At 48.4% G+C, this 27,746-nt stretch overlaps 4 protein-coding genes across 4 annotated transcripts; all 4 read left to right on the top strand.

The window, feature by feature from the left end:
• The first annotated feature begins 16,654 nt into the window (after positions 1–16,654).
• On the top strand, positions 16,655–17,447 carry F5J12DRAFT_794479 (uncharacterized protein). Its single transcript, XM_051744022.1, has 3 exons — positions 16,655–16,991; positions 17,049–17,149; positions 17,238–17,447. The coding sequence occupies exons 1-3, from the start codon at positions 16,716–16,718 to the stop codon at positions 17,365–17,367; spliced, it is 507 nt and encodes a 168-aa protein (XP_051606030.1). The 5' UTR covers positions 16,655–16,715; the 3' UTR covers positions 17,368–17,447.
• Positions 17,448–18,863: 1,416 nt separating this feature from the next.
• On the top strand, positions 18,864–20,240 carry F5J12DRAFT_902366 (DNA-directed RNA polymerase; the record flags this gene model as incomplete). The annotated part of the gene is made up of 6 exons (XM_051748287.1): positions 18,864–18,995; positions 19,056–19,163; positions 19,219–19,339; positions 19,402–19,707; positions 19,786–20,022; positions 20,089–20,240. 6 exons carry the CDS (start codon positions 18,864–18,866, stop codon positions 20,238–20,240), a joined length of 1,056 nt encoding a protein of 351 aa, XP_051606031.1.
• Positions 20,241–20,472: 232 nt separating this feature from the next.
• F5J12DRAFT_710786 (P-loop containing nucleoside triphosphate hydrolase protein) lies at positions 20,473–22,794 on the top strand (the record flags this gene model as incomplete). Its single annotated transcript, XM_051740667.1, has 8 exons — positions 20,473–20,491; positions 20,557–20,667; positions 20,813–20,904; positions 20,987–21,386; positions 21,448–21,698; positions 21,757–22,048; positions 22,113–22,244; positions 22,325–22,794. 8 exons carry the CDS (start codon positions 20,473–20,475, stop codon positions 22,792–22,794), a joined length of 1,767 nt encoding a protein of 588 aa, XP_051606032.1.
• Positions 22,795–24,516: 1,722 nt separating this feature from the next.
• F5J12DRAFT_711791 (uncharacterized protein) lies at positions 24,517–26,753 on the top strand (the record flags this gene model as incomplete). The annotated part of the gene is made up of 4 exons (XM_051740727.1): positions 24,517–25,002; positions 25,068–25,691; positions 26,007–26,358; positions 26,407–26,753. 4 exons carry the CDS (start codon positions 24,517–24,519, stop codon positions 26,751–26,753), a joined length of 1,809 nt encoding a protein of 602 aa, XP_051606033.1.
• Between the last annotated feature and the right edge of the window lie 993 nt (positions 26,754–27,746).

Here is a 27,746-nt window from a genome sequence, read left to right on the forward strand (position 1 = left end):
CCTGTAGATACCTACAGGTTGGTCTAATACATTAGTAGCTTGTTGCACTACTGAGGATACCTACAGCATCCTTCAAAAGACCACACCTCTCATTTGATCTGGCATTCCACTGCCCTCTCTGATGGATGACTTGTTATGTTTTCACTTTCTGACTCATCTCTGACTCATTTATATTGCTCTGATGTTGTACTATAGTTCTGGTGTCTGGCTCCTCACTGTGCATTGATTGTGCAGCCAGTACAGCCCTCGTTTCCCTGACTATCCCCATCATATGACACCATATGACACCTTCTGACTTTCCTGTTTGACTGATTGTTTTGTTGATTACTGTGGATATGCATCACAACACACCTGTTGCAACTGGTATGGTACTCTCACTGTATGGGTATATAGTCTTGAGTACTTTACCTTGTATCCTCAGTTTTTTGATTACTTGCAACTCAGCTTCATCCCTTTGCTTTCATCTCTGTTCCCTCCTCTGTGTGATCTCAGAAGAACTCACCAGAAGGAGTGAACCTCTGCAAGACTTCAGCAATAACTGAGCCATAGGGGTTATGACAAGTTTGGCCTGGAGTATTCCCCTTGCACACATTGTGCCCAGTCCATTTGATGAAGTCACTCTGCTCAGGCATAACAAAATTGAAAAACTCTATGCAGCTTTTGGGACTTGTTGACCTCTTCGTGAGAAGTCTACTTGTCCCTGGTTACTGAACTTCAACAAACCATTCTGCCCCTCAATCAAATCCACCACTCTACAGGCAACTGTCAGGTTTTAATAGATCACCTCCCTAGAGCCAGTGCTCATGACTCCCTACATGTAAAGTTGCTCATGCATCATCAACATCTTACACTGACAGGTTTCTTTCAAGAAATAAATCCTCCCTCAGCCTTTGTTGTCACTATTCATAAAAGTGCCTAATCCACAGAAATCTAGACTGCCAGTCCCTCCTTGTCCAAATCCCTTAGGGCTCAGTAGGAACAGTAGGAATCCACCTCTACCACCCATTCCTCTAGGAAGACTCGGTCCTTCAGTTACTGTGACCAATCCCCAGTTATCTTATCTATCCCAGTTTAGGGATTCGGAAATCGCACTTAGTTTGGAAGAAGAAGATGATCAGAAGTCAGAGACTTCTCTTGGATCAGTCCTCAAAGAAGAATGAGAAGCACAAAATCAAGAAATGTCCATGACAGTTGGTCATGGAGAATCAGTTCCTGAAATGCCCCTGAGGACCATTTCGGAAGAGGAACTGAGACAGAGGTTGGAAGAGCAAAGAGTCACAATGGCAGAGGAGCTCCACCAGGCTATGCATGCAACTACTAGCAACCTGTTCCCAACAGGTACACCTACTGACTTGGCACTGCGAGATTGGTATCATAGGAATTTCAGAAAGGCCATACCCCCAGAGCTACCCACCAGTGGTGGCAGTAAGGGGAAAGCCAGGTCTGATGAAGACAATGACTACACAGGCTGCCCACCCAACAGAGGTCAGTAGTTTAATGTTGGGCATCCCAGAGAATATGATGGAAGCCACAACAGGCTCCAGACCTGGATCACACAGGTCGAAGGGTATCTGAACCTTAACAGACATGTCTACAACACAGAATCACTCAAGATCTCTTTTGCACTCACTTATATGACCAAAGGCACTGCTGTGTCCTTTGCCACAAACTATCAAAATGAAAACAAGTTGCTTGGCAGTTCAATCTACTACACCAACACTTTCCAAAGATTCATTGAGAGACTAAAAGCTACCTTCGAGTCTGGAGATCAAACTGCCCTCGCAATCTTATGTCTCTTGGACATCCAACAAGGCAAAAGAGAGCTCAAGTCATACATTGCTGAGTTCACCAGACTTGTAAACAAGGCTCAGTTGAAAGAAGAATTGTGTGAAGCAGGGATCTTCTTTGGGAAAGGCTTAAACAAAGAATATCATGACTGGGTTCTCAATTCTGGATGCACCCCTTCCACAGTCATCGAGTGGATCCAGTGCACAGCAGAAGCTCAAACTGTGATCATGACAAAGCATATCCTAGAAGGGAAGGAATCTTGGTATGAATGCAAATACATTCATTACCACAGAGGTTCCAAGGATCCTGACATGATGGACATTGACAAATGTAAATGGAATGTCAGATGTTCCAGATTGGAAATCAAGTGCTTCAATTGTGGAGCTGAAGGTCACATCAAATGTGACTGCAAAGTTAAGGTCAATACTCAACTGTCTAATGTCTGTATCATAATTACCAAAGATGGCACAAAGGCTGCCTATGTTGGAGATTGTGAAGCTAATACAGAGGAAAAGAAGTTGTTGGGTTTTTAAAGGGGACTGATGAATCTCCTGCATCAGTCAGTCCCATTTTGATTTTGTCTGCTAAATGTACTTCTATAGATGATGAATTGAATATGCAAATTCATTCTCCTCTTGGGCTGGTCATTTTACTGGACTACAAGGCAGGAATATGGGCCTGTATTGACTCAGGCACTGAAGTTTCCCTCATCTCAGAGAAGATGGTCCAGAAGCTCAAGATCCCAACCTATCAGGTTGAGAAGAAGTTCAAGACCATGTTGTTCACCAGAAAAGATGAAGAATGGGTCACCCACAAGGTAACCATCAAAATGGAAATCAAGGAGCACATCATACAAATCAAGTGTTACATTGGCCCTCTTGTCAGAAAAGAACATGTCCTCCTAGGGATGCCATTCCTCAAAGTGTTCAAACCAAGAATGAACTGGGAGACTGGCAAGATTACTTGCTGGGATGATGGATACAAGTATCCCAAGGGAAGTGACTACTTCATAGGAAAAGTGTCTTTGGACATGGACAGTAAGAAGGAATCTTCTAGTCTGTCCCTAGAAGTGGTAAAACAGAACTTGGGTGAAATCCCTGAGGTGAAAATTAACAAGACAACTCTGTCTACAGAACTTGAAGCTGCTTTGGCTGCGAACAAGGAAGAGGTCAAGCTTCTAGAAATATACAAGGAGTTCACTAAAGTATTCACTGAAGATGATATACCACTTCCTGCCCATCATCCTGGGTTGGATCATGAAATTAGACTTTGTGAGGACTTTAAACCAAAGAAAGCAGTGGTATACCCTATGTCCCTAGACAAACTCAAGGTTCTAGATGAGTTCTTGGACGAAAACCTTAAATGCAAAAAGATTCAACTGTCAACCTTGCCTCAAGCAGCACTGGTGTTTTTTGTAGTGAAGAAGGATGGGAAGAAGCAGCTGATACAAGACTACTGCTATCTCAACTCATTCACTATTCTGGATGCACACCCATTGCCAAATGTGCAGGCTTTGTTTGACAAGTTAGTTGAATCCAAATACTATGCCAAGTTCAATATTTGTTGGGGTTTCACCAACCTTAGGGTTAAAGAAGGAGATGAGTGGAAAGGAGCATTTATCATGCCAAGAGGACTGTTCAAGCCCACAGTAATGTTTTTCAGACAGTGCAACTCACCACCTTCTTTCCAAAGGTATATGGATAAAACCCTTGAGTCCCAACATGGAAAACAGGTAGGTTATATGGACAATGTGGCAATACATGCCAAGACAAAGGAAGAACTTCAAACTCAGGTTCATGAGTTCCTGAAGATCTGTGAAAAAGAAGGTCTCCAGCTCAAGATTAGCAAATGCTGTTTCGAAGCCAAAGAAATCAAATTCCTTGGAATGATCATTGGGAAGGGGCATATGGAAACTTTGCTGATGAAAACCGATGCCATTAGTACCTGGGAAACCCCTGACAATCTTACTGGGCTTTGAAGATTCCTTGGATTCTGTAACTTCTATCACAGGTTTATCCCTTCCTTCTCAAGCATCACCTGACCTCTTCATGACCTAACAAAGAAGGGGGTTTCATACCAATGGACCTTGGAGCAGAATGCTGCCTTCAAAAAATTAAAGTCTTTGTTATGCTCTTCTCTGGTCCTCACTATCCCCAACTTTGCTAAACCATTTGCACTGTTCACTGATGCCTCAAAACTTGGAACTGGGGCAGTACTTGCCCAGAAAGGTGCTGACAATGAGTGGCACCCATGTTCCTACCTGTCACAGTCCCTTGTCAGTGCTGAACAGCAGTACCAGGTCTATGATCTGGAAATGCTCACTGTAATCTGAGCCCTCAAGGCTTTCTGCCCTTACCTGCTTTCCCCTGTTGAACCAATGGTGGTCTGTACTGACCACAAAAACCTGGAGTACTATTGCAAGCTGCAGCAACTCACCCCATGACAGGCTTGTTGGGCTGTGACTATCCAGTCCTATCCTGTTCAGTTTTCCTGGCAGGCTGGCCACCTGCAGGTGCTGGCTGACACCTTGTCCCACAAGGGGACTCTCAAGGAGCCCACCCCAGTGGCCACAGTCCTTCCCCTGGACCTTTGTCTTTTGGAGGGGGTGGACTCCCAAATTCAACCCATTTCACCAACTTTTTCCCTCACAAAAATACAAAAACAACTAAAAATTAACCATCTCACATGAATTGGATGTCTTCCTGCATGGATCAAGCATTCCTGAGCTAACTCAAAGCCATACTCTTGCCCATTTGAGGAAAAATCAAAGGAGAATTGGCTGCCTGATGCTCCCCCTTTGAGGAAACCAGTTAAAGGAGCCAGGGGAGTGTACACTATATCTGCAGATCTGTACGAGCACATCAAGAACAACATGCCAAAGGACTTGACAGGTCCAGAACCAAAGGATAATGTCACTGTCATGGAAGATAGGACAAAACAGTATGGAACAACACAGCTTTATATTCCACCTGAAGATTGCCACCATTGCATGTGTTCATATCATGATCACAAGTCTGCTGGACATCCTGGACAAAAAGCAATGTTCACAAAGATGCAAAAGGAAGTATGGTGGGAAGGTATGGGAAAGGATATACGAACTTACATGGCAGGATGTCCTACATGTCAGATCACCAAAGTGGTGACTCACCCACCTACACTGCCTGTTGTCCCCCATGACACACCCCAAACCATGTTTCCATTCCAGCAAATATCTATGGATCTCATTACCAATCTCCTGGTGTTGGGAGAACAAAAATACAACTCCATTCTCACAGTTGTCGATCAGGGGCTGTCAAAAGCTGCCCTGTTTGTCCCATGTCATAAAACAATTGATTCCATCAGCATAGCCTGACTCTTCCATCAATTCCTTTACTCCTGATTTGGGGTCCCTGAATTGGTAATCTCTGATTGCAGACTGCAGTTTGCTTCTTCATTTATGAAGGAGCTGTACAAAGCAATAGGGGTAACCCCTAAACTTTCAACAGGTTACCACCCACAAACAAATGGAGAAAGTGAATGAGTTAACCAAGAAGTGGAGGGATATCTTTGGTTGTATTGTGCCAAAGCACCAAACTCCTGGGCATCGAAACTCCTGTCTGTGGAGTTCACCCACAATTCCCAAATCCACTCCATTCATCAAATGACACCTTTTTCACTCCTCTTAGGCTATGACCCATCCCCCTATCCAGAAAAACAACTTACAGCTGTTCCATTGGTTGATGAAAGACTAGAAAGGCTGGCCTCGAACCACAATGTCACCATTCTTGCACACAAAAAGGCACAGGACCTGATGCATTTGTGCTCAAAAGGGTCCTATACACCACCCCAGGTCAGAGATCAAGTTCTCCTGGATACCAGGCACCTTCACATCAAAAACCAATGTGATAAGATTGTGCCCCAACATCTTGGACTGTTTAAGGTGACTCAGGAGGTCTCCCCAGTTGCCTTCTGATTGGACCTTCCACCAACATGGAAGGTACATCCCATCTTCCATGCCTCTCAAATCTTCCCATTTACTGAAAATGACACCTATGGAGCTGCACCTGCAGCACCACTACCAGAGTTAGTAGATGATGAAATAGAATGGGAGGTCAAGTCAATAATAAATCACAAGGTTGATGGGCACAGAGGGAAGCACAAATACCTGGTACAGTGGAAACAGTTTCCCCATTTGTCTAATACCTGGGAACCCAAAGAACACATAAAAGACCATGCTTCAGAGGCCCTTGACCAGTACAAGCTTGCCCACCACCTCAGAAACTAATGGACTCTCCTCACTCCATTAACACAGAAAATGACTACACCAACCTCCCCCTTGCAGAATCTCTTTATGACCCTGCAGCCAACATGGCTGAACTCTTCATCCCTCCCATCACTGTCTATGCCCCAACCTCACCCCCAACAACCACCACCAGCTTTCCTGACTTGTACCCCTCATCCCCTGTCTTGCAGCCTTGCATGACTTCACCCCCTCTCTCCTGCCCTCTCCAACCATGTCCACATGTGACCTGCTCAGTCAAGAGGGTCCCCATCCCCAAGGCCAGAGTCTCCCTCAGTGGGGACAGTAACCAGTAGGGAAAGGGAAAGGACAAGGCATGAACTGATGATGACTCCAGTGGTCAGACAGCCAAGGCCAGTACCTCCCATGCTCCCAAACCTGCCAACCTATGCACCACCTTCTCTACCTATTCTGATGGGGCACACCATACCGCCCTTGATCTCCTTGCCACAGCAGCCCTTGCCCAGGATGATGAGCCAAGATTACCAGTCTCAGCAACTGACTACCTGGATGTTGTTAGGGTGCTTGACCTCTTCAACAATGGGGACAACATTGACAGGTGCACACCAGAACAAGTTAAGTATTTTGGGATGCTGTCTGAAATCTACAGAGTGACAGACATAATCAATTGTGTCATCTCAAAGATATGCACTCGGAAACTTAGTGGCACTGCCCCATTGTCTGAGGTAATCATGATTAACATGCTGGAGTGTGGCTCTTCAGAGCTTTTAGAAGTGGTTACCAGTGGTGCCTATCATCACCTTCTTCATCAGCAGATTGGAGAGTTCCTGGCTCCCCCTGCTTCTCAACTTCTTGATTGCATTCACCCAAAACAAGAGGAACCATTGGTTTCCTGCAATCAACAAGAAAGAGATCAGACTGAAAAGGGAAAGGTTGATGAGTGGAAAGCATTGGAACTGAGCTATGTCAACACCAGGACTTTGTATAAAGAGGTTGGTGCCCACCTGGGAACAGGAACTCACAACTCTGCTTGGGAGGTGTTCTTACAGGATGCATTGTGGAACAGAATCCATAAAAACTATCATGATGCCATTCACTCTACCAATCCTCTCCCATCCTCATCCTCCCCCTTTGTTCCTGTCCCAGCAGACCAGCTTCAGTTCTACCTTGGAGGACAGTCCCCCATCCTGAGTGACCACCCACTCTATCAACATGCATGTTTCCAATGCTGCTACCTGGGACATTGGTCATGCCATAATGGATGTGGTTCTTGTTTTACTCCAGCCCTCGAGGAGCTGCCAACTCCATCACCAGCATTGCCCATTGCTCACTGGACTTGTTCCCACATCTATACCACCTGCTGACCCCTTTCCTCCTGTTCCACCAACGTGCCTGGCCTGTCCTCAAGGGTCTGCAGACCTTAGAGGGTGTTATGCTTCCATCAGGGGTCTTTCCTTTTTTGACTTCTTGCAGTTGCATGTGTCATGTGCCTCACTGTGTCCCTTGTAATTGTTGCCATCCTAGGGGCCAGAATGTTGGAGGGGTCAATCTTGAGCTGTCAGGGTATTTCCAATACCTGTCAAGACCATGCCTCCATTTTGGTCTGGTGTTCCACCACCCCCTCTGATGGATGATATGTTCCTTTCTTGTTCTGTTGACTTTTCTCTGACTCGTTTATATTGCTCACATGTTGTACTATAGTTCTGGTGTCTGGCTCCTCACTGTGCATTGATTGTGCAGCTGGTATAGCCTTCGTCCCTTTGACTACCCCCATCATCTGACACCGTATGACTCCTTTTTACTTACCTGTTTGTCTGGTTGACTACTGTGGATACACATTGCGACTGGCACGGTACTCGTGCTTGAGGGTATATAAACCCATGTACTTTACCCTGTATCCTCAGTTTTTTGATAGCTTGCAATTCAGCTAACTTCCTTCTCTTTTGTCCTTGTTCTCTCTCCATGTGACTACCCTAAGGGATCACCAGAAGACAGAACCTCTGTCAGACCTCAGAGATAACTGAGCCATAGGGGTTACAACAAGTTCAGCCCGTAGACTCCCCCCTGCATGCTTCATGCCTATTCCATTTGAAGAAGTCACCACACTCAGGCATAACAAAATCAAAAAACTCCATGCAGCTTTTGGGACTCATTGGTCTCCCTCAGTATAAAGACTAACCTGCTTTTGTCCTTGCTCCTCATGTAACAAAGATCGAGAAGCACCCCTTTACCTTCAATCAAATCCACCGCTCTACAGGCAGCCACCAGGCTTTAATAGATCACCTCCCTAGAGTCAGCAGTCGTGTCTCCCTATGTGTAAAGCCACTTGCACACCCCAACATGCTGACAGGTTTCTTTCGAGCAGTAAACCCTCCCTCAGCCTTTGTTTGCACTATCTGTAAAAGTGTCTAACCCACAGAAGTCAAAACTGCCAGTCCCTCCTCAACCTAACCCCCTTGGACTTGGTAGAAACCCACCCTTACTGCCAATTCCTTTAGGGTGACTCGGTCCTTTGGTTACTGCAACAAATCCCCGGTTATCTTATCTCTCCCAGTTTAGGGATTTGGAAGTCATGCTTAGTTTGGAAGAAGAAGACAACCAGAAGTCTGAGACTTCTTTTGGATCAGTCCTCAAAGAAGAACAAGAAGCTCACAAGTTACCAGAAATGTCCATGACAATCAGCCATGGAGATTCAGTTCCTGAGATGCCTCCAAGGACCTTCTTGGAAGAGGAACTGAGACAACAGTTGGAAGAACAGAGAGTCATGATGGCAGAGGAGCTCTGCCAGGCTATGCATGCGAGTACAAGTGACCCATTCCCAACAGGTACGCCTACAGACTCGGCCTTACACAATTGGTATCGCTGCAACTTCAGAAAGGTAATTCCCCCAGAGGTCCCTGCTAGTGGGTCCAGTAAGGGTAAGGCCCCAGCCAATGACAATGACGTGTATGGAAGCTGCCCACCCAACAGAGGTTGGGAGTTTAACGTCAGGCATCCCAGAGAATATGACAGAAGCCACAATGGGCTTCAGACCTGGATTACACAGGTCAAAGGATACTTGAACCTGAACAAGCATGTCTATAATTCGGAGTCCCTCAAGATCTCATTCACGCTCACCTATATGACCAAAGGTGCTGCCATTTCATTTGCCAAAAACTATCAAAATGAGAACAAGTTGCTCAATGGTACTATCTACTATACCAATACCTTTCAAAGGTTCATTGAAAGGTTGAAGGCAACTTTCAAATCTGGGGATCAAACTGCCCTCACAATCCTGCACCTTTTGGATATCCAACAAGGCAAATGAGAACTCAAGGCTTACATAGCTGAATTTACCAGGCTTGTTAACAAGGCTCAACTTAAAGAAGAGTTGCATGAAGCAGGGATCTTCTTTGGAAAAGGATTGCAGAAAGAATATTGCGATTGGGTTCTCAATTCTGGACACGCTCCTTCCATGGTCATAGAGTGGATACAGTGCATGGGGGAAGCTTGAACTGCAATTGCCACAAAGCATATCCTAGAAGGGAAGGAATCTCGGTATGAAAGAAAGTTCATTCATTACCACAGAGGTTCCTGAGATCCTGATGTGATGGACGTCAACAAATGCAAATGGAACATTAGGGGTTCCAGTTCAGAAATTAAGTGCTTCAATTGTGGAGCCAAAGGTCACTACAAACATGACTGTAAACTCAAAGTGAAGACTCAACTTTCCAACATTCACATTGTCCTCTTGGAGCACGGCACAAAGACTGCCTATGTCGGAGATCATGAAGCAAATGCAAAGGAATGGGAGTTGTTGGGTTTTTAGAAGGGACTGATGAATCTCCTGCATCAGCCAGTCCCATTGCTATTTTGTCTGCTAAATGTACTCCTATAGATGATGAATCGAAAATGCAAATTCATTCCCCTCTTGGGCTCATCATTCTACTGGACTTCAAAGCAGGAATATGGGCCTGTATCAACTCAGGCGCTGAAGTCTCCCTCATCTCAGAACAGATGGCTCAGAAGCTTGGGATCCCAACTTATCAAGTCAAGAGCAAGTTCAGGACCACTTCATTCACTGGAAAGGATGTAGAGTGGGTTACTTGCAAGGTGACCCTGAAAATGGAGGTCAAGGAGTGCATTGTTTGGGCCAAGTGTTATGTAGGCCCCCTTGTTGGAAAAGAACACATCCTTCTTGGGGTGCCATTCCTTAAAGAATTCAAACCAAGGATGAATTGGGAAATGGGCAAGATTACATGCTGGGACAATGGGTACGTATATCCCAAAGGATCTAAATACTCCATCAAACAGGTGGTGTTGTTGGACATGGACAGTAAGAAGGAATCTTCTGGCCGGTCCCCAGAAGTGGTAAAACAGGCTTTGGGGGAAACTCCCAAAGTGACAATTAATAAAACAACTCTATCCACAGAACTCAAAGCCACCCTGGTGGACAGCAAAGAAGAGGTCAAGCTCCCTAAGGAATACCAAGAGTTCACCAAGGTGTTTGCAGAAGATGATATCCTGTTTCCAACACATTGGCCAGGATTGGATCATGAGATTAGGCTCCATGAAGACTTCAAGCCAAAGAAAGCAACGGTATATCCAATGTCTCCTGATGAACTTAAAGTTTTAGATGAGTTCCTGAATGAAAATCTGAAATGCAAGAGGATTCGACCGTTGACTTCACCACAGGTGGCACTGGTGTTCTTTGTCACAAAGAAGGATGGGAAAAAGTGGCTGATTCAAGACTACCACTACCTCAATTCATTTACCATCCCTGATGCACATCCACTACTGAATGCCCAGGCTTTGTTTGACAAGCTTGTCAAATTGAAATATTATGCCAAGTTCAACATTTGTTGGGGGTTTACCAACTTATGAGTGAAAGAAGGTGATGAATGGAAAGGAGCATTCATCACACCTAGAGGGCTTTTCGAGCCCATGGTAATGTTCTTTGGCCAGTGTAGTTCACCGCCTTCTTTCCAAAGGTATATGGACAAGACCTTCAAGTCCCAACATGGGAAGCAAGTAGGGTACATGGATGATGTCACTATCCATGCCAAGACCAAGGAAGAACTTCAGATCCATGTCCATGAGTTCTTGAAGATCTGTGAAAAGGAAGGACTATGCCTCAAGATCAGCAAATGTGTCTTTGAGGCTGAAGAAATAGAATTCCTAGGAATGGTCATCAGAAAGGGGCATATGGAAACTTCACTGATGAAGACCAACACCATTAGTACCTGGGAAGCCCCTGACAATCTTACAGGGCTACACCGATTCCTCAGTTTCTGTAACTTCTACCACAAGTTTATCCCTTCCTTCTCAAGCATTGCATGCCCCCTTCACGACCTCACTAAGAAAGGGGTTCCCTACCAGTGGACTCTGGAATGCAATGCCACTTTCGAAAAGTTAAAGTCTTTGTTATGCTCCTCTCTGGTCCTCACCATCCCAGATTTCTCAAAGCTGTTTGCCCTTTTTACTGATGCTTCGAAGCTCAGAACTGGTGCAGTGCTCGCCCAGAAAGGAGCCAACAACAAGTGGCATCCATGCTCCTATCTTTCCCAGTCCCTGGTCAGTGCTGAGCAGCGCTACCAGGTCTACAACCTCAAGATGCTGGCCATCATTCATGCCCTCAAGGCCTGCCATCCTTACCTGCTCTCCCCAGTTGAACTGACTGTGGTCTTTACCGACCATAAGAACCTCGAGTACTACCATGAGCCTCAACAGCTCACCCCTTTCCAGGCCCAATGGGCTGCCACCATCCAGTCTTACCCTATCTGGTTCTCCTGGCAGGCTGGCTGCCTGCAGGTGCCAGCCAACACTCTTTCTCACAAGGGCGCTCTGGAGGAGCCTGCCCCAGTTGCCATGGTCCTTCCCCTGGACCTTTGGCTTTTGGAGGGGGTGGGTCCCCAAATTTGCCTTGTTTCACCCTCTTTTTCTGTTACAAAACTACAAAAACAACTAAAAATCAACTGTCTTTGCTGGATCAGACATCTGCCAGCACGGATCCAGCATTCCAAACCAGACTCGAAGCCGTATTCTCACCCTTCTGAGGAAAAACCAAAGGAGAATGGGCTGCCCAATGCTTGCCCCTTGAGGAAACCTGTGAAAGGAGCTAGGGGAGTCTACACTATATCCACAGACCTGTATGAATGCATCAAGAATGACACACCAAAGGATTTGACAGGGCCAGAACCTAAAGACAATGTCACGATCATGGAAGATGGAACAAAAAGGTTCAGAACCACTTGGTTGTATATCCCACCCGAAGATCGTCGCCACTGTATGCAGTCTTACCACAACCATGAGTCTGCAGGACATCCCAGACAGAAAATGATGTTTGCAAAGATGTGAAAGGAAGTATGGTGGGAAGGTATGGGTAGGGATATACAGGCTTATGTAGCAGGTTGCCCAACATGTCAGACCACCAAGGTCATGACTCACCCACCAACACCGCCCATCATACCCCATGACATGCCCAAGACCATGTTTCCATTCCAACAGATATCTATGGATCTCATCATGGATCTCCCAGTATCAGGAGAACAAAAGTACAACTCTGTTCTCACAATTGTCAATCAGGGCCTTACAAAGGCTGCCCTGTTCATTCCATGCCACAAAATGATTGACTCCATCAGAGTTGCCCAACTCTTCCATCAGTTTATCTATTCCCGATATGGGGTACCTGAATCAGTAATCTCTGATCGCAGACCGCAGTTTGCATCCTCCTTTACTAAGGAGTTGTACAAAGCGATAGGGGTAGTCCCAAAGCTCTTGATGGGTTATCACTCACAGACTAACGGAGAAAGTGAACGCATCAATCAAGAAGTGGAAGGGTATCTTCAGCTGTACTGCACAGAAGCACCAAATTCCTGGGCTGCCAAGCTCCCATCAGCTGAGTTTGCTCATAATTCCCAAGTCCATTCCATCCATCAAATGACTCTGTTTTTGCTACTTCTGGGCTATGATCCTTCCCCCCATCCAGAAGTTCAGCTAACTGCAGTCCCCTTGGTTGATGAAAGGTTAGAAAGGCTGGCCTCAAACCATGATGTCGCCATTCTCACACACAGGAAAGCACAGGACCTGATGCATTCGCGCTCAAAAGGGTCTTACATTGCACCCAAGGTCAGAGATCAAGTACTCCTGGATACCAGGCATCTTCATATCAAGAACCAGTGTGATAAGATTGCACCCTGACATCTCAGCCCTTTTGAAGTGACTCAGGTGGTTTCACTGGTAGCCTTCCAGTTGGCTCTCCTGCCCACCTGGAAGGTTCATCCTGTGTTCCATGCCTCTCAAATTTATCCTTATCAGGAAAATGACACGTATGGAAAAGCTCTGCCCACACTGCTACTGGAGCTTGTCAATGATGAAATTGAGTGGGAGGTCAAGTCAATAATAAATCACAAGATGGATGGGCATAGAGGTAAATGAAAATATCTGGTCAAATGGAAAGGGTTCCCTCATTCATCAAACACCTGGGAACTGGAGGAATATATAAAAGACCACACTTCAGAGGCCCTCTCCCAGTACAAGCTTGCCCACCATCTTCGAAATTAATGGATTCCCCCTGCTCTGTCAACACAGAAAATGACTATGCCAACCTTCCCCTCCCCACAGAATCCATTTATGACCCTGACAGCATCTTCATACCCCCCATCACTGTCTATGCCCCAGCCTCACCTCCAACAACTGCCTCCTGCCTTCCTGACTCATACCCCTTGTCCCCCGTCTTGCAACCTCACCCAACATTGCCCCCTGTCACCCATGCTCTCAGACTGTGCCCACTCACAGGCTTCTTGGTCAAGAGGATCCCCATCCCCAAGGCCAGAGTTCCCCTTGGAGGGGATGGTAGCCAACAGGGAAAGGGAAAGAATAAAGCGCAAGTTGACAATGACGCTGATAGTGGAACAGCCAGGACAGGTCCCTCCCATGCTCCTGAACCTGCCCACCTTCACTCTGCCTTCGCCACCTACCCCGAGAGTAGTCAGCACATCACCCTTGACCTGCTTGCCTCGGCTGCCCTTGCCCAGGATGACGAGCAGTGATTACCAATTGCAGCAGGTGACTACTTGGACGTTGTTAGGGTGCTTGACATCTTCCACGATGGGGACAACATTGACGGGTGCTCACCAGAACAGGTTAAGTATTTTGGGTTGCTGTCTGAAATCTACAGAGTGACAGACATGATCAATTCTGCTGTCTCCAAGATACACACCTGGAAACTGTCTGGTACCACCCCCCTGTCCAAAGTCATCATGATCAATATGTTGGAGCGAAGTTCTTCAGGACTTCTGGAAGCCATTACCAGTGGTGCTTACCATCACCTTCTCCATCAACAGATCAGCAAGTTCCTTGCCCCACCTGCTTCACATCTTCTTGATCGCATTTGCCTGAAACAAGAGGAACCATCGGTTTCCTGCAAAGAAGAAGCAAAGAAAGCAGAAAAGGAAAAAGAGGACCAGTGGAAGGGGTTGGAGTTGCCCTATGTCAGGTCAGGTGATTTGTTTAAGGAGGTTGGTGCTCATCTTGGGACAGGGGCTCATGCCTCTGCTTGGGAGGTTCTTCTGCAGGATGCCTCTTGGGTCAGGCTGCATAAAAACTATCATAACATGGTCCACTCCACTGACCCTCTCCCTGTGGCTCCCTTTGTCCCCATCCCTCTTGATTGACTTCAGTTCTACCTCAGAGGGCAGTCCCCCATCCCTGCCAACCATGTCTTGTATCAGCATGCCTGTTTCCAGTGTCATTACCTGGGACATTGGTCATGCCACAATGGACAGGGCTCCTGTTTTACTCTGGCTTTCGAGGAACCATAAACTCCATCACCTGTCGCCCATCACATGCATTCCCACATCTACACTGCTCACTGACCCCTTTCCTCCCACTCCTCGAATGCACCTGGCCTGTCCTCAAGGGTCTGAGGACCTTAGAGGGGGGGTGATGTTATGCTTCTGTCAGGGGTCTTTCCTTTTTTGACTTCTTGCAGTTGCATGCATCATGTGCCTTGCCATGTCCCTCATAATTGTCACTGTCCTAGGGGCCAGAATGTTGGAGGGGTCAATCTCAAGCTGTCAGGGTATTTCCAATACCTGTCAAGACCACACCTCTGTTTTGGTCTGGTGTTCCACTGCCCCCTCTGATGGACAATATGTTCCTTTCTTGTTCTGTTGACTCATCTCTGACTTGTTTATATTGCTCACATGTTGTACTATAGTTCTGGTGTCTGGCTCCTCACTGCACATTGATTGCACAGCCAGTATAGCCTTTGTCCCTTTGACTACCCCCATCATCTGACACTGTATGACTCCTTTTTACTTACCTGTTTGTCTGGTTGACTACTGCAGATATGCATTGCGACATGTCATGTTGCAACTGGCACAGTACTCATGCTTGAGGGTATATAAACCCACATACTTTACCCTGTATCCTCAGTTTTTCAATAGCTTGCAACTCAGCTAACTTCCTTCTCTTTCATCCTTGTTCTCTCTCTGTGTGACTACCCTAAGGGATCACCAGAAGACAGAACCTCTGTTGGACCTCAGAGATAACTGAGCCATAGGGGTTACAACAAGTTTGGCCCGTAGACTCCCCCCCATGCACTTCATGCCTATTCCATTTGAAGAAGTCACTGCACTTGGGCATAACAGAGGGGGGGTGATGTTACACCTACATCAGGGGGCCTTCCTTTTTTGACTCTTGGCAGTCATGTGCATCACATGCCTTGTTGTGTCTTTAATAATCATTGCCATCCTAGGGGTTCATCTGCTGTGAGGCTCCTTTGGATCTCCTGCTGTCACAGTATTTCCAATACCTGTCAAGACTGCACCTCTTGTTTGATCCGGCATTCCACCACCCTCTCTGATGGATGACTTGTTACATTTTCACTTTCTGACTCATCTCTGACTTGTTTATATTGCTCTGATGTTGTACTATAGTTCCAGTGTCTGGCTCCTTGCTGTGCATTGATTGCACAGCTGGTACAGCCCTTGTTTCCCTGACTATCCCCATCATATGACACTGTATGACTCCTTCTGACTTTCCTGTTTGACTGATTATTTTGTTGATTACTGCAGATATGTGTCACAACACATCTGTCATGACTGGTATGGTACTCTCACTGTACAGGTATATAGTCTCAAGTACTTTACCTTGTGTCCTCAGTTTTTTGATTACTTGCAACTCAGCTTCATCCCTTTGCTTTCATCTTTGTTCCCTCCTCTGTGTGATCTCAGAAGAACTCACCAGAAGGAGTGAACCTCTGCAAGACTTCAGCAATAACTGAGCCATACATCAGTAAACCACTTTGTGTGCTGGCAGTCCTAGGGAATCTGTCCAGTGCTGGACAGCTCTGGACAGCTCTGGCCAGCAAAAGTGATTTACTGATGCATTAACTGATGCCTTCGAACAGATATGACATCTACCACCCAACATAAAACCTACAGAAACAAGTAGTTATGTGTTACCTTCATAAACAGCATCACCTCATAAAACAAACAGTCACATAAACTTCCCTTCCACCCTGCTTAAACATTTCCCTAGTGTAGCATCTGCATTTTAGTAATAATGTGAGTCACATGCAGAAGTGCCCTGCGTCCAGAAGTGACCGGAGGGCTATTGTATGATGTCATGAATTTATGTGTGCTCTCGAGTCGGTCAGCTGGTATAAATACGCCAACGCGTGTGGTACTTCTAACGCCTCGCCATGTCTTCGACGGAGCTCGAGAGCGCTAGCAGCGTAGCACCCTGGATCCAGTCACACCTGACTGCCTTGTTCCAGCCTACTGGCGCTGCAGAGAACGTGAAAGCAGAACCCTCTTTCGATCGAATCTTCTCTCCCGATTGTGACGTTAGGAAAAATCACCAACCTCAGGATTTCCAGACATTTAAGGGGGAATTCGCGTCTCAGGCAGCGGGGAGCCTGGGAGTTAACGTGAAATGGGAGCAGATCACCTCAATGAACGACGACAAGCCGGACAATGTGAGTGTATTGTCTGGGCCCACAGGACGTCAGTTAACTCGCCGGGTGCATAAACAGCCAACTTTCGTTGCTGGTGCGTTTGTCGTCACCCGTGTCATGCCGTTCTGTATACGCGCCTCTCTGGCGCAGAGGGTAGTCTCCGTGCACTTCAGTGCAAAGTAAGCCCTTCCTTCTCCCCCCTGCGCCAGAGGCAGGGCTTTCATTAGCGCAACCTGAATTATATTGTCATTACCTTTTTTTCGTCAGAGTTGAACCTCAGGGAGATGACGTCAACCATGACAGACGTATCACTAGTTTCTATTACACGGTAGTGGATAGGACGCCCCCTATCCACTTTGCAACACCTCATGGAGCCAAGGTGGAGAAGCAAGGTTAGATTACAATCCGTGGGATGTATTACGAGTATCAGAAGGAGTGTAATAGTGGACTCTAATTTCCGAATCGCCATCACTGTACTATCAAGCTCAGAAACTACTATCTTGTCGGACTTCCGATCCACCGCTTCGCAAACATGCTGGTCAATCTTGCAGTTCTTCGTGAGACACGACATTTCGGCCTCTTCGGGGTTCCACTGAGAAGGACCGTGGGTTTCCTTGTGCAGGGGCGATGCGATAAGATTTTAAAGGACGTGTGTTGCGGTGTCCAGTTAACAAACGGATGATAGACGGCGGAGCCACCATCCATAACAGGGTCAACACGACAGTAGGGCGCAACTGATAAGAGTGCCGTAGCTTTGGTTCAGGTCTGTAGCTTTGATGAAGTAGCGGTGTACCTACAGGGTCTTCCAAAGGCAACGTTTGGTCGACGAGGGTAGGATCGTCGAGTCGCCGGGTGGTACTCACCCCATAACATTGATTGTAGATGCCGCGGTTCCAAAATGGACGCCAACTGCCTTTAGCTCCAGAGAGACGGATTATTCGAGAACTTCGGGGTCAAACCAAGGGAATAAGCACCATGCACAAGTCTCATGATGTTGGCGGCGTGACGTATGAACCACTATTGGTGCAGCGCTCGCAATCGACGCCATAATTCTGGAGAGGAGTGACAGGGTTACTTGCCGGTTGCCTGAGGTTTTGACCACGGACGTACCACTTCGTACCACTTGTAAATCTCCCTGTAGATGGCAGAGAATCCTCCGAAAAATTAGGGAAATACCTGTCGGATCGGGTCATAACACGACACCCTGACAAAAAAACAAACGGGATTATTCATTGCTAGGCGCAATGGCGTGCAGTTGACATGGCCCTAAGATATTCTCTCCTCGCCCGGTTGATCAGATCTGACTTCCACCTCTCCACTCGCGAGAAGACGAAACCTCTGGTTACCATGCAATAAATTGATCTTTGGAAGTGACAGACTAATTCGCTGGTGGACTCCGAGCCAGTTTGCCATACGATTCTTGCAACCAACATGAGTCATTGGCGTATCTCGGAGAGTAAAAACCTGGGTCACAAAAAGCATTGCTTTTCACGTCGAAGCTGCTGCTTGCATGATTCCGGTGACCTTAGTTACCCAGCCTTTTGCGTGGTGCTTAGAGACTGTACAGATGTAGCACCTCGCCTGAAACTATAGGCGTGCATGTGTCAAAAGAACAGACTGCTTAATTATGCTAGGGTGGTTCACCAAGTTGCCAAAGCACCTTCATTCGGCCAAAATATTGGCATCAGCAAACGACAGATTTGACCTCGTTGCCCATTTGTGTTCTTTGATGACACCGTAGGGAAAGCGACGGGCAGTGGTGATGAATTCATTGGTAGCCTCATGAAGGTTAGTTGATAGGGTTATTATGTCCAGGCGGTGTTGCCTTTTTTATCTGATGGCCACCGCGCTGAACCACAAAATTTCTTCGAACCAGTAGTAAGCCCAGGAAAGATGAGCCAGGGGTTTGACCCAAAGAAACACGTTGCGTTGAATCCAGAGCGGGTGTCGTATACGTCGAGCACGGATTATCCTGGCCATTTCGCAGACGAAGACCACTCCTGGAATCCCGCAGAATTCAAGAAGGTTCGTCCCCTTTACCAACCCGTTGCTACACGTTCGAATTTTGATGTGAGACAAGGATAGAGACTCGCCGTAAGAGTGGAACGGATATCGAATCGGTCGATAGAATTCGATCTCGTTGGTGTCGATGCGTCTATTGCAAATGCGTTGCGGCGGATACTAATAGCTGAAGTGTGTGTTCCTTCGCATCTTGAGCGAGTGAGGCAAGCTGACTCGAATCGAGTAGGTTCCAACAATTTGTATAGAGCGGGTGTATGTACATAACAACACTTCCATCATTGTGGATGAAGTCCTCGCGCACCGACTGGGCTTAATCCCTCTCCGTGTTAACCCAGCGTTCATGGACTGTGTGTACCGTCATTAACTTTCCATTCTTCATCTTCGCACGTTTTTAACTGGACTCTGACAGATCCAGACGGACAACCAACCGATCGTAACACCATCGTTTTCAAGCTCTGCGCCAAATGCGAGCGCCGACGCAACGCTCCGAAAGATGCAAAAGACCCCGCACAACTCTACATCAACCATGAGGTACTTTCTTCTCAACTGGAGTGGGTTCCACAAGGCGAGCAGTCTATTGTAATGGCAGCCAACCCACCGGCACCCACCAACCCCAACATCGTGCTCGTAAAACTGCGTCCAGGGCAGGAGATTGAAATTGAACTACATGCTGTTAAGGGTGTCGGGAAGGACCATGCTAAGTTTTCGCCTGTCGGTGCGTCGACTCTTTGATACTCCACGACGTCTCGTTTGAGAGGTGTGTATGGACTAACACTCTGATGGTGATACGCAGCGACGGCGTCGTATCGTCTCCTCCCAAAAGTGATCCTGAAGAAAGAAATCCCTCCGCACCTGGCGGATAAGTTCCAAAATTGTTTCACCAAGGGTGTAATCAAAGTGGACCCACGCACTAAGCGAGTCAGCGTGGACGAAAGCCAAGCGAGACGAGAAACTATGAGCAGAGAGGTGTATAGACATCCCGAATTTGAGGGGTGTGTACAGCTCGCACGGGTTAGGGATCACTTTCTTTGTAAGTCTTTACAGTCGGGCATGGTCATCTTATGTCTTTCCTTCTGATGTGTATTTATTACTGTAGTCAATATTGAATCCGAGGGATTCTATCCACCCGAGCGACTCCTCCCGGAGGCGATTAAAGTAATGCGGTCGAAAATTCGGACCCTTCGAGAGGCGGCACAAGGTCTCCTGCAGGATATCGGCGTTGTCGAGGATGTAGAAATGGCTAGTTAGATATGAGAGTGTCGTATTTTATGTGGTATTATCCCTCAGTGGGCCCGGTGAATTGTTTAATTACCGTGCCTAAGCTCATTTGGCAACGACTCGCAGACAAGCAGTGACGGTCGGGCGTATTTGACACTGAAGAGACTCCCTGTGCTGATCGAGGCTGCAGGTCACTGACATCAACAGTTAGAAGGTTTTCAATCTCCAGGCACCACTACCTGAGCAACATCAGCCCTTCAAAATGCCGCGTATCCGCAAAAGTACGCGCTCTAGCATCCAGCGAGTTTTCCGTGCCACTAACATACCCGGCGTCAACCACCCACAGAGACCTCGAAGCGCATCGGCACACACCGGAGGGAGAGAATCAAGCACAAGGTCAATGAGCACCGTAAAAAAGCGAAGAAGCAGGCGAAGAAAGATAAGGTTGCAGGGAAGGGTGAGTTTTTCGTCTGTTTTCATCCCATGCGTGTTATGTCGTTATCCTTTCTCCCGTTCGCCGAATTGTTCCGCGTCTTGGTTCACTGGTCTGGAATCCTTCATCCCGGCTTATGGTGCTAATTCATACGTGCCCCCGTCACCAGTACAAAAGAAGTCGAAAAAGGATCCCGGTATTCCAAACGCGTTTCCCTACAAGGACGAAATCCTAGCAGAGATCGAGCAACAACGTCGCGAAGTACGTGTCTCTCTCTCTTAATTCCTGCCTGAATATGCGGCTGATATCTCATTTGCACGCTTTCCTCTGAATGATTCAATAGGCAGCAATTGAAAAGCAACGCCGAAAGGCCGAGAAACGAGCCGCCAAGGCAGCAGCAAAAAATGTGGACGAGACGCAATCTCAGGTATCCGAACAAGCTGAAGGAGAAGTGGAAGAAAATATCGAGAAAGCGGAGAATGACGGATGCGGATTCGACGGGGTAACATCCATCAAAAAGCAACCTATACCCACTCCCCTCCCTAAAAAATCCAACGACGAGGTGAAAGCGCCTAATGTATCTGTCTATCCCGGTCCCTCGACGCTGAGGGACGTGTTGGACAAGGCAGATGTTTCGATGTGTGTTGTGGATGCGCGGGATCCAGAGGCTGGGGTTAGTGAGGCGTTGTTGGCAATCGCAAATGAAAAAGGGAAGGCTGTGGTTGTTCTGGTGAACAAAGCCGGTACGTATAGGTGACTTATGTTTGCTTTCTATACGATGAGTTCACCTTCAACCATTTTCAGATACCGTACCGCGGGAATCACTCGTGGAATGGTTATCATATCTACGGAAGACGTACACAGCGATGCCCTTTCGAGTGTCGTCTGCGTTCTTGCCGGTTACGTCGCCTTGTGATCATCCTGCGAAGAAGGCTAAAGCAGTGCAACCTGCGGATGACGCGAAAGGAGTAAAATTGATATGGGCATGGCTCAGAAGGTTTGCGAAGGAGAAGAAGCGTGATGAGTTGGTGGTTGCTTTTACGGGTGTCACGAACGTGAGTCTGCCGCGAAATGGTTGTCATGGGCGGTTGTGCTCATGATGGGTTCTCGAAGTCAGGTAAATCAGCCATAATAAATTCCCTCTTGGGTACAAGTGTGCTACCGGTATACGATTCTCTTTCGTCGGAGGCCGCGAAACTACCGTATACAACGACAGTCGCGCAGGAAGTCGTTGCATCGATACCCGGTGGTGGGAGCTCGAAAGTGCGGTTTATCGATACGCCGGGATTGGAATTTGAGAGGGAGGACTTTTTGGATAATAGTGAACGACTCGCCTCCCGAGCGAAGGATATCTTGTTGCGATCCAGGGGTCGGATTGAGCGCCTCAAAGATCCGATGTTTGCAGGTGAGTGCTTCATTGTCGTGGCTCTTCCATGCCTGGGTATGACCGATGTTTTATGTATCCCTAGTGACACATGTCATCTCGCGGGCAGAGACCCAGGATCTCATGCTAGCTTATAACCTGCCTGCATTCCCGAAAGGGGACACGACCGCATTCTTGGCTGGTATTGCGCGTGTGAATGGCCTAGTGAAAACGGCAAGTACATTATTCCATCGTCCCAAAGTCTTCGGGGTCTGCGGCGGGGAAAACTGATGAATGGCGTCTCCTATATATAGAGAGGGGTGCTTGACCATGCGGGAGCTGCGCGGATTGTGCTGCGGGACTGGAATTCCGGAAATTTGGTCAGATATACGATGCCACCTGCCACGAGTGCTGGTGGGGTGTCGGCTTCTTCGATGGATGAAGATGGGGAGGTGTTGGAAGGGCTGAGGACGCGGAGGGAACTTAGGAAGGAGGTGAAACTGGTGAAATTGACACCGGGGAAAGTGGACAGTCGGGGAGGATTACTAGATGAGACATGGGAGGTAGAAGATGAGGAAAGTGAGGATAGTGGTGATAACAACGAGGACGGAGATGATGACGTGGACGATGAATCGGAGTCTGGCGAGTCCGCCGCCGAAGCCAAGGAGGATGAAGATGACGAAGACGAAGCACCTGAGTTGCTTCCCCCACCGCCATGCCCACCAGCGACCAAGCGAAAGCGGACGGTGTCATTTGCAGGGCTGGCGGGTAAACGACGACGGGGTTGAAGCTGAAGGCTTCCTATTATAGCAGTGACGTCATTATTAGTGTGTACTACTGCTCGTCAAAAAAACGCGTCGTCGCCCATGTGGACGTCGTATGCTCGTCACAGTCGATGCCAGTAAAACAAACATTCTTTCAGAAGGTCCTGCGTAGACCATCGAGGCGATATGCAACAACGACGGCCTCGGGCACCACATCACCGCCGCCGGCTGAGCAAGCCCAGACGGGCGATAATTACCACTCGACGAAGCAAGAACTCGTTCAAATAGCGCAAGACCTTCAGATCCAGGCTACCGAGCACCACCGCTCCAAACAGGTTTATCAGGTTAGTCTATGCCCTCATCACTGTGCCCACTAATGGCTCTTATCTTGCTTCAAAGGATCACGCGGTCCCTTCGTTTTTAGACGAGCTAGCTCATCATCCCAGGCGAGCATCGTCGGACTCGTCACCCAAGACTACAAACGGTGTCGGCTTCAACAGCGTCTGCCGGCACTTAGAGGGCAGCACGCCAGACGACTCGAACGAGGTATTTTACACGCCTACACCGTCCCCCGCCTCCAATAGCCCGCCAGCCAATCGTTCGCCTCCGCAGCACCAAACGCCACAGCACTTATCTTCAACGGAGACTCCCCCGTTCACACCCTCCAACTCTCCTTCATCCTCAACGGCGTCCCTGGGTTCCACCTTCTGCGATCCGCCTGAACCCATGCACTACTCCACGTCTTACCCAAACAAATTATCCCCACCTAGCATGAGGATGGTTCCTATCGGCTCCCCCTCCCCCTTGCGACGAAAATTACCTCTCCAGCGTAAACTTACATATACAGACGAAGACTGGGCAAAAGACGTCCGCTGGCTTGTCGCTCCCCAAGTCACCAGCTCGTCCGGAAAACAGAAGAGAAAACAGAACCAACGATCGGGCTCACGTTTCATAATCACAGATCAGAGTTCGAGATTAATGGCAATGACTACGCCTTCCTCTGACAGGTATCCGTACTCGTCGGTCCCTTCGCAACACCCACTTTCGTCCAAAGGATCGGGTCACCCCAAGCCCAAGTCGCCCGTAGCGCGTGCCGTGGTTGGTATGACCGTGTTAGTCGAGGTAGAGGAGCCTTTAGACGAATGCAATGGGTCGAAAGCAGTCTCATCGACTGACCTCACAAGCACTCGTAAACGTTCACAGTCGCTATCGCATTCTCCAACCCCCGTCCGGGAGCGACCGCCTCCTCTACCCCATCCTCAGTCGCCTAAGCCAAGGGCGACAAGACTAACCAGACAGCGTTCCTCTTCTTTGCCTTCACTTGGCGTTTTTCCTGATACGAGTGCCAAGCGCAATTCATCTTTCTCTGGACACTCTACACCATCATATACACATCGTCGTACAACAAGCACCACGTCATCGCGTCCTATGAGTCCGCTATCGCATTCAACCGCCTCAACGACTAAATCACCCTATACTTCCGCCCCTTCGAATGCCTTAGACGCCCTCGCAGCACACGTGTCCATGTCAGATGAGCTTGACACGCTTCCTTCCAGCGGAACGCGCGGTTTTACAAGCCTCGTTCTGCCTCGCGCTACCCCATCTACGGCGCTTGAGACGAACTACAATTCCAAACCGTCTACCAGAGGAAGACGGACCAGCACAGTTTTGGGCGAGGCGATCAGTATCGGACTTGGTCTGGGTGATGGCGTTGATTTGACACGTGCGGGACTTGCACAGACGACGATGGCGAGTGTCGAAGTTGTGCGTGGAATTGCTGGCGAATCAACCCGTGCGGACAGAAAGAGGAGTAAGAATCGGACCAGTGTATTCGGTGCCGGATGGTTCGCTGGTAAGGATCATGAGGACAAGAAAGGCAAAGCTATGCAAGAAGACAGTGAGACTCCACTCGGATTCACATCGCATCGTGCCCCGCCAGCGTATGTTGGAGGGAACGCGGTATTGGTGCAGGTGTGGGAGGTTGGATTGGATGGGACAGATGCCAGACTTGTGGGCGTCCCTTCTCCACAGATCGCTGTGTCTGGACTGCCTGGCACACCATATGGGACCAAGGTGGCGAAGGCCCTCGAAAAAGAAAAGCTTCGCGCTCCCGCAGTTGGGTATATCCCTGGTCGGTCATTCGTCGGACGAGTGCTTGAGGTAGGGTGGGAGGTACGTGAGGAGACTGTCAGGCGTGGTGATTGGGTGGTCGGTCTCACGAGTGTGCAGAAGGTAAGGGCGTTTCATTACGTCTAGGACCGCAGATTTCTGAATGCACGTTTTCATCTCCTGTAAAGAGTGGCGCCTTAGCGCAGTTTGTCCTCGTTGATCGCCACCGCATACATCGCGTTCCACAACCACATATTTTACGGAGAACCCCGTATTCCACAGATAACCCTGCATCACCGCCTGCGAACGGACATGTAACTGTCAATGGAGATGCTGCGGCTGGCCGCAGCGCTTCGCTTCGATCGGGCGTGGATGTCCTTACAGTGGAGGAATTGGCCCTTCTTCCGCTGAGCGGCGTTCCAGCATATCGTGCCATTCGCACCTTCCCCCAGGCCTCCTGGCCGGTGGGACCTGCACTCCGCCGGGGCTTGGCCCAAAGTACTCTACCACCCCTTGGCGGCGTTTTCCCAGCCGACCAGAGTGACATGCCGGCAGCTCATCAAATGAGGGATTCCCGACCGCGGGCGCTTGTGCTGAGGGCTCATGACGGACCAGGAGCACTTGCTATGCAAATCCTGGTGCGCGAAGGTTGGTGTGTTTGGGCTCACGTACCAGTCCCATTTGCATTGCCCGGTCCTGCGTTGGAAGTTACAGGTGCACTGAGGGACGAAGAGAAAGAGAAAGAGTTTGAGAGGCAGCGAGCCGTCCTCCGGCGAATAGAAGAGCGTTTGCGTGGGTGGGGAGTGGATGAGGTGCTTTTCGTGTCGGTTACTTCTTTTCGCCCTTCCTCGTCTGTGGCCTCGGAAGTGCTCGGTGGTGGGATGTCTATGTCTTCGTCGACACACTCCGTTCACGCGATTCCCCGCTCGTCCTCATCCTCATCACAAAGTCTATCCCCTTCTCCATTCTCGTCGTCTTCAGGGTCGGGTCTTTCACCGTCCTTATCCTCCTCACCTGCGTCATCGGGACATCACCAGCAAAGTTCCACTTCATCCATGCCTTTCCCCCTGCCGTTTCTTCAACCGTATTCCTATACACCTCTCCCTTTGCCCTCCTACGACACCGAGCAGGGCTCGGTTGCCGCACTTCTCGCCTACCTTACACGTTGCTACGTGCGGGTAGATGCAGTACTCGACACTGTCGGCGGGCGAGAGGTGTGGGAAGTAGGACACACGCTTTTGGCGCTACCCGTGCAAGAGTGGGAGGTGGTGGCCGATAACCATGGGCCTGGGACGGGGCAAACGAGGGGTGAGGGACAGGCGCAATTTACGACGCTCGTGGGTGATGCACCGGCCAGAGTTGTTGCGAGCGCAGGGGACAATTTCAAAGCAGGTGTTAGGGCCCTTGGGATCGGGGGGCCGAAGGATTACCGCCAGGCAAACACTTTAGACTTGCATGACCCTTTCGATGCCTTGAGCTGTGGGGGGAAAGGCACCTATGACAGTTTTTCCCTCCCCGAGACAAAAGGCAAGGTTCGGAATGTGATTAAGAAGAAGATCAAACCGAGAGCCGTGAATTATACCTGGGTCAGTCTCGCATCAGACATCGACTGGGAGGGCGATGATGTATGCGATTCGCTTCGCGAGGTACTCAAATTAGCAGTCGATTATGGTGTCAGGCCAGTCGCTGACCAGGTGGATTTCCCTTCGTCCCTGAACGCGAGTGACAAGGGAAAGAAGAAGGCGGCATTTATCGGTGGTGAGAGCGTTGACGATGAAGCAAAGGTCATTCCATTCGAGAACACCCCGGAGTTATTCGTACCAGGAGGAAAGCTCGAGTACGGTGGGACAGTCGTTTCCAGGATCGCCGGGTAGTGAATGGCGTCTCGCATTAATAAGCATCGACTACAGCAAGAGGTACACGCATATTTGGGAACGAAATCGGTCAGCTTGTTCTGTATTTTCTGTAAAATTATCGTATTTGTTTGCAGCTGGGTTTAGTGACTTCGGTAAGTGCAACCCGACTGGTCTATTACTAGTTTCTGGAGTTGATTGAGCACAAGACAGAGGACAGTCATTTTTCATTCGTCATCTGCAACCACGTTCATGCACCGATTCGATCGTGGTTTTCACCAGTACTTTGTTATCTGCCTCACTTTACAACTTATGAACTTTTTTTTTTTTGCTCTTTTTGTTGATTTGTACCCGTTATCCATCCTCTATCGTTTTCGCGGACAGTCTTACTCTGCAATCCCGTTTTCGTTGTGCATGATATATGATATACCTTCCCAAGCATATTACGGTCACACATAATTTGCTTTGTAGTATGATAGATGCCGAGAGGAACGCTTCAGTGCCCATTGTATCACAATAGTTGGCAAAACAAAACGCGAGCATGCGGCTGCGTTCACTGCACCAGGCTATATACAAAAAGGGATGGGTTGTACCAACGCTAGAGTTAGTCATTGCTGTAACTGTTAGGGGGCACCGATAAATTCCGCATATTCATTTCCAATCTCGTGGTTCCACTCCACAGCTTGGCAAGTTAAACGCCAGGCAACGTGTTGATGACCGCCAACAACCGCTCCGGCTGCCGAATATCGAACAATGCCTAATGGCCATTGGCAGACCAGCGTGATCCGCCAACATGCAATACAAAGAAAAAAAAGGGCGTACCATCGAGTGCTCAGTCGCCGAAGCTGTCAACATGATGAACGAGGCTTGGGTGAGGCAAGTCCCATAGCGCCCAGTGAGCTCATATATCTTCATGTATCTTTCCCTTATTGTGTAGACTTGTGCACGTTTTCGATCTTGCCAGTTCAACTGAATATTGGTATGTAAAATCCACGTTTTGCTCTTCCAGGAAGC

Source organism: Pisolithus orientalis (genome assembly GCF_024613125.1).
Source record: "Pisolithus orientalis strain OTSU chromosome Unknown F5J12scaffold_1, whole genome shotgun sequence".
In the NCBI taxonomy this organism is placed as follows: domain Eukaryota; kingdom Fungi; phylum Basidiomycota; class Agaricomycetes; order Boletales; family Pisolithaceae; genus Pisolithus; species Pisolithus orientalis.